The sequence below is a fragment of the Platalea leucorodia genome, assembly GCF_965183815.1.
Source record: "Platalea leucorodia genome assembly, chromosome: Z".
Classification (NCBI taxonomy): domain Eukaryota; kingdom Metazoa; phylum Chordata; class Aves; order Pelecaniformes; family Threskiornithidae; genus Platalea; species Platalea leucorodia.
The window spans coordinates 72,486,990-72,494,345 of NC_138858.1; the positions used below are offsets into that span (position 1 = coordinate 72,486,990).

Sequence of the window (7,356 nt, forward strand, 5' to 3'; positions counted from 1 at the left end):
TAGATACCTCCACTCATTGCTTTTTTCAAGCTTTTGGCCACACACGCAGGTAAAATTACTTAGCACAAATGCAGTGCTATTGAGGGTACCAGTTAGGTCTTTTGGGTACTTCAGGGACCAGTTCAATGTTTTTCTTGTCCTTTGTCTTGCCTGTCTTACCAGACAGCAAACATTTTGAGCAGAAGCTCTCTTTTCCTGAGTGCATATGCATTGCCTACCACAAAGTGGGTGAGGCCCTGCCAATATTAATCCCCACTGCAGCAATTTCTGCTTGCATGGTGCTGAGTATGGTCCATCACCCTAGATGGCACTGGGCACTGAGAGCTCTTACCTGGGAAATGGCTCCCAGTCAACGTTTACTGTTCATGCTTCTGATTCCTGCGGTGGATAGGCAGGCATGGGGGTTCTTCTATCTGCTTGTACTGCCACGAAAGTCCTGACTTCAGGAGGACGCTGTGTGTGGATGGCTCCCTGCTCCTGTGGGCTGGGTCACAGCTATCTGTGCTGGGCTAAGCGAGCACGAAGGCACCAGTGGAAGGGTTAGAGCCTGCAGCAGCACTTACAAAAGCTGCTTCACTCCTCTCTCTCTCTCCCCTCTTCTCTGTCCCACAGCCATATGAAAGAAATAAAAAAAACCTCACAGTGGTCCAAAGAGTCAGATTTAAGTAAATGGGAAATTATTATATTTAGGGAATATTTAGAAAGATAAGATCCTCTAGGCTTCAATAACCATTGAAATTCTGTCCTGTGTATTCAGGGAGGAGATGGCAGTTACCCTGGCTGAAATTAATAAGTGCAGTAAAGTTCTCCTGTAGGTAGTTTGAGCCTTTCTAATACATTTCAGAGACTGTAGAATAAGCTAAAAGTAAATGGTGTTGTAACTCAGTTCTTAATATCTCATTAAGCTTTATAAGCATGAGGGAAGGCAGAAAGGAAAAGAGGCAGGTTCATGTGCTTTTTTCACAAAGCTTACAAACTAACAATAAGCAGCTGTTACTCTTCACAGTATTTTCTGATATGTTTCTGATATGTTTCCTCACACTTTTCTGATATGTTTCTTCTGCATTGTGGAAATGTTAAATCAGTGTAGTTGGCCTGTGTGTACAGATGTGACAGGAAATCCTTTCTGTTCCCCCCCTTCTCCCTCTCCCTGATGCAGAACATAGAAATCAGAGAAAAAGGCATTCAAGAGAATAAGTGAATGGTGCAAAAATAACACAGCTGGAGGGTTGGGAGTAGCAGCAAGCTGAACAGGAGAGCGGGCAGACACAGACTTCAGAGAACAGTTGCAGGAAAACACACATCCTCGAACAGCTTTGAAAGAAGCATTTGGTTAATATTTAACAAGTTAATCACTGCATGTTAATTACTGTTAATGGCAAGATTAAAAATAATAAAAGCAATTTATCTCATTCCAAAATAATTAGCCTTAATGACATGTTTGTACATCACATAGAAAGACATTTTGATGGGGATCAGCCCAACATCTGTGTGCATAGCATATATAACAGCAACGGGTCCTTGTAAAATGTCTGACTGATGTAGGATCACTGGCTTTGCTGAGACTTTTTCAGGGTTCCAGGGGTCTGAGCACTGACTTACTCTGATTTTCTGCAGGGTCTGCAGGTGCTCATGTTTCTGAAAATGGGGATAATTTCTCTGTATTCTCCCTTATATATGCCTGTTGTATTAGCCCTGCTCTGCAACTTGAGAAACAGAAGAGATGGGACTTCATCAGGATGATTAGGGAATCACTATTGGCCTTGGGATCTGCCTTCCTGGTGCCTATGGCAAGTTTTATGCAGGTTTCCCATCCTGCTTGGCTCTTCTGTATCACATGTTTGAGTAATAGTGCTCTTCTGCTGGCTGATAAGTGGCATCAGTTCCTCTGGGATTGTTGTGAAGTCATTTAGCTGGTGTGTAATTCAGTTTCTTTACACACAAGGAAAAGTTAATACAGTTCTTACTGTTGTTTATATTCAGTCATTACAGCAATCAGTGAAATCACTGGTGACGCAAACTGATGGGTACAAGTGTGAAATGGTAGGGATTTCTCATCCAGGTGTCTTGAGTAATTGAAGCTATCTACACAGACATCTTGCTGAGTAAAAAAGGGCGAAATATTATTAACAGCATTATGCCCCTCATAAAATCTAATGAGCAGTAAATGTACTGGGAAAGATAATGAGCCTAGGTGAGTGTTACCTATGGAGATCCCTGATTGAATAGTTCTGCTTAAACTATTCCTTCGTTAATGACTCTGACTTGTGCATTTGTTGCCATCTTGGCTACTGCTGTAGGATTTATAGTTGGATTATCTCTTTCATTTGGGCAGTCTAAGTGATTTGAACTAGCACTGCTGGCTATCACCTTTAGTATTTCTCTACATTTAGCTCTTTAAGACATGAATGTAGTAAAGCAATGGGTGCAGCCTTTTTTCCAGCTGGCCTCCTTCAAATGCAAGTGTCTCCAATGACAGCAGAGTAATGACCTCTCCACAGCAAGCTTGGCACATACTCTCCTGGTTTCTGCAGGCTATGCTGAACAAGCAGCAGCATGTGGTTAGCTGATTCAGGGCTTAGTCTTTGTGCTGAGAGAGTCTCATCAGTGTTGCTCCCTTGCAAGTTGTTTTTGGGTGGAGATGTCATCTGCTGCACCTGGATGAGTGCAGTGGAGGCCTCTTAAATGGTGGTGGTGAAGGTTTGGGCTGCTAGGAGTGAGCAGAATGGAGACAGTTAGAACTATGGTGGTAGTGTTGTCGTTGTCATCTTTGTGGTGCTATGAGGACTCCTGGCTCAGGGCTGTTGCTCGGTCCCTGCTGAGGTTCCTAGGCTTCATCTTCTGGGGCACTGCTGCAGCTCTGGCCTTTGGTGGAGTTGTTGTGATCCTGAAGTACAACAACTACAGATATTTATTTCAGGAGTCTTTCTTGTCTCTCCCTGGCTGGCTGGCTGTTGCAGCTGCACTTATCTTGCTACCTACTGGAGTTTTGGCTATCTCTATTTCTGCTAAGAGCTCCCGCTATCAGCAAGGAGCTCTCATGTACTTGCTGCTGGTCCTTCTTTGCCTAGGAATGTCTTCAGCAGTTCTGGCACAGTTCTACTCTATTCGGATGGCTTCTGAGCTGAAAAGCACTATGGGTTACCTTGTTCATCAGTACAATGGGACACATGCCCAGGGTCCTGGCAGCAGGGCTATGGATGTGATACAGAGGAAGCTGCAGTGTTGTGGAGTCCAAAACTACACAGACTGGCTAAAGGTAACAGCTGCTTCTTGGCATCTTCCAGCTGAAAAAGCTCATGTTCCTGAAAGCTGCTGTAAGGAGGAGTATTCTCAGTGCAGGGGTGACTTAGGCCATCTGAAGCATCTTTTTCAGGAAGGCTGTCTAAAGAAGCTGGAAGACCCGTTGCATTTTGCCATGCTCTACATGTTTTGGTGCTGTACTGTGCTAAGCATCTTAGAGCTGTTGGCTGGTGTCAGCAATGGCATCCTCATGAGGCATCAACCTTTCCGTGACCTCCGAATTCTGGACTCATCTACCTTCTCGTAGGCCTGCAGACACTGGCAGCATTGCTGAACCTGCTGCATGTTTCCTTGGTTTTGTACTACTCTGCAGTTGCACTGAAAGAAAACTTTTTTTTTTTAAATATATTTGCATGTAAATCAAACTAATTGTTCACTGCTGTTTGGTTTTTTTTTTTTTTCTTTAATGTTATAATATTAGATCAGTTTTCCCTGAGTTCTTGTTAGGTAAGGATCCTGTATCTGAAAAACTTCATTGTTGAAAGTTACAACAGGGAGGGGAGGGTCTTCAGCACATGCAAACATGAAACTACTGTGTGTGAGCGTGGGGAAAGCACTAGGTAGAGGTATGTCTTGCTCAGGGGACCAGGTTGCAAGGTCATGACCTGAAATTTTGGAACAAGTCTTAACTGTACTACAGTCTTGAAGAGTACTTAAAGAGCAGATTCCTGCACCTTCAAACTTGTATTTAAGGCTTTGGTATTTCTAAAAGAAGCCCTTTGGGTAAAGTTTAACACTCTTTTTCTTTTTCTCCTTCAAACACTGGTTTAAAAACTAACTTATTCTTCAGTGAAAATAAATGCCAATTTTTGAAGTGCCATGACACATTGAATGGAGAAGATACATTTAACAGCAACAGCTGTTAATAACCAATAAGATGACATACAGAGGGAGTATAGTTATCTCAGGAGTTGCAAAGGAGCAATTCCCAAATTAAAGAGGAAGAAGAAAGTCCGTCTGTATTTATTCATTTATTTAATGTCCAAGCAAGGAATGAGTCAATTCTCCTTTCCTGAAAAGTTATGTGGGGTCACATGCATGCTTGAATGACAACAGCAATATACTGCTTTTTCTTAAGATATGTCTGCCCTGCTCTTACTAAATCCTTTCTTTATGCATTTTCTGTGGGTCTCACTCTAGTCTGCATGTGCTGAAAGGGACTAAGTCAGAGTATGGGCTATCCTTATTCTTGTTTATGTTAGTGCTGTTGGTGTTTAGGGACATGCTGGTACGGGCTCTGCTCTACCTGTGTTGGACTGCGCAGTGCATTGTTGTGTGTGCTTGTACATATGTGTCTGTTTGGGAAATGCTCTCAGCCTCACTACTGACCTGTGAATAGGAACTGCAGCAGCTGCATCCTTTGGTAAGTGTACACAGGGAGTCTCCAGGGCCTACAAGTGCACCAAGTTAGGCTTTAGCAGACTGGGAACAAGGAAACTGCCTGGGTCACAATAAACCTCTGGACTGGGCAACTCCCTTAGCACTTTAAATTTTCTACCAAATATCAGGTACTTTATGAAAAATTTCAGATCCCAAATCAGCAAATACTGATTTTCATGGCGGGGGCAAAAATAATCAGAGGTCATAGGTCAGCTCTTGCAGGCTTATTAATAACTGTATAGAAACCAAGCATGAAATATACTGCAGGGTTACTTCATAAAAAAATAAAGACCTTGATTTAGATAAAGGAAAAGAACTAATTCATTGAGTAAATAATTCTTCAAAAAGAAAGAATGTTCCAAAGCAAAAAAGGAAAATAGCTGTGTCTTTAAGCAACATAATAGAAGGAAATATTTCTTTCGGTTTGCTTGACATGGGATGCATGTGGCAGTGAATAAAATTAATCTAGTTAAGCACTGCAATTGGGTCGTTATGACTTTGTGGTACCCTGGCACATAAATGTTTTGTGATGCAAAGTTATTGCTATGACATTACAAAGATGCAAAGAAACTGAAGTGACAACAACTGGCCTAGGAAGAAACTGAGTTTGTTGAAGAAAGAAAGGTGGAAGAGTGGAGTGGATGTAGTGCCTTTTTACCATGTGCTTTTCTTAAGGGGCATATATTTCTTCTCAGATCAATTCTTATCCCTTAAAACTTCCTTCACATGTTCTGAGCTAGAATCTCTTAAAAAAGGGGAATGCCCATATTTTACACTACTAGGTGGAAAGAAGCAATTTTGAGGAGAATTACTAATGTGGATGTCCTCATCTACTCTGCTAAAAGTCCAGGTCATGCATGGCTCCTTCTACTACCATACTAAGAAAATTATAAAATAAATATGAGACAGACCTACTACAGATAGAAACGGTTGTTAGCAGGGACTCACTAGACAAAACGATAGATTTATTACCCCTTTCTGCTTGTGTTGACTTGGGCAGTTTGATTCTGATTAGTTACTTCTGGACAGGAGTAACTTATTTTGATATAAAAATGGTGTTATTTTTAAGAAATTGCAGTGTATTTCTGTGTTATAAGATGCTATACATTGCATGCTTCATTCTGAAAGGATCTCTAGACTTTATTCATAATCTGTAAAAACAAGCAACTGTATAGGCATGCAGCAGATGACTTACAGTCAACATTTCTGAAAATTGTGTTGCTTTGGGTTTCAAGGGGAGAAACTGATGTCGAGTGCGGAGTTGGAAATATATTCTGTGGTTACTCTTTTTCAGAATACACTGAAACCCATAGATTCCATGTGTGAATTGGTGATTTCACTGTGATGCCTTTCTTCTTAGAAGACAATAGTCAGAAAGGCAAAAATAATGCTGAAAAATAAAAGTCATCATTGCAGCCCTTTAACAACCTCTTTCCGGTATGCCTCTCTTGAACTGAACCACCAAACTTGGCAGTGAGCACTGGCTGCAGCTTTATGACATGGCAGTTTTGAAACTGATTGCTGCTTTCTGACTCCTTCACCTTTCCAGATGGTGAGCATGTTGAAATTATACTGTTTCTTCTTTGTCTTTCTGTACGCCTGGTGGTCTTTCTGTCTGTCTTTTTCTGTCTTTCCTTCTTTCTGTCTTTTTTTCCTAGGAGAATTCTCTTCCCCCCCCCCCCCCCCCCCCGTCATTGTGAATGATGGCTTTTTTTAACTCTAACTGAGCAGAACATAATCCAGATTCTGGAATTATGAGTTGTTCTTCGTCAATTCTATTGTCTTTTCAGTTTAAAATTAAATTCTGTATCACAAATACAAAGTAGGAAGATTTGGGCTTTGCTAGAAGATTATTGAAGACTCAGTTCCTCCCTATCTCCCACAGATATTGTTAAATCAATTAAAGTTACTCTTTAATTGAAACTATGGCTTTTATATTCTGGTAAGGTGTTTTGCCTGTGCAATGAAGCAGGAGGTTGTAGTGTTATGCTGCGCATTTTTTTTTTTTCTTAGAAATTGAGTTGGGTGATCTCCACCAGCTAGAAAAGATTATGTGGAACAGATAAGCCTTTTTTCTTGCTAAACAGTATTTTCTTTAGAGCAACACCAACAGTAAGGCCTTTGCCAATATCTGGCAGCTGCTACTTCAAACACCAGGAAGAAATCCCATTGTGTGTGATTGTCTCTTGAGCCAAATGGCTCTTTCAAAGCAATGGAACATTTTCTGAGGACATTTCTGAGAGCCAGAGAGTTGCCAAGTTGACATTTAGTTGGTCTGAAGCGTTGAAGATGAAAGATTTTATGTCATCTGTTGTTAATATTTGTAGGTGTCAGAAATCAGTTTTTACCCTGAGGACTCCCTTTTTACCTTTTTCTTTTTTTTTTTTTTTTTTTTTTTTTTTAAAGAAAATAACTGTATCTTCTAGAGGATAAAATCACAGTGGGAACATAACCTGTTTTTCCATATAAATATGTACTTTTACTGAAGAATTCAGAAAGTTCCTACAGTGAGTTTAATTGCCTTGATACTGCTCTGATATACCACGGAAATTTGTTCTGTAATGAAGAATGATGTCATCTATCTTCTCGACTAAAGGAAAAGCTAAATATTTCATGTACTGACTTAATATCTAAGGGTATCACCTCTAAAAGCAGCTGTGCTTGTGTATAACT

At 40.7% G+C, this 7,356-nt stretch overlaps 1 protein-coding gene across 1 annotated transcript; it reads left to right on the forward strand.

The window, feature by feature from the left end:
• Window positions 1-2,743: 2,743 nt before the first annotated feature.
• Window positions 2,744-3,550, forward strand: LOC309602564 (tetraspanin-3-like; the record flags this gene model as incomplete). The annotated part of the gene is made up of 1 exon (XM_082336225.1): window positions 2,744-3,550. The coding sequence occupies one exon, from the start codon at window positions 2,744-2,746 to the stop codon at window positions 3,548-3,550; it is 807 nt and encodes a 268-aa protein (XP_082192351.1).
• Window positions 3,551-7,356: the final 3,806 nt, after the last annotated feature.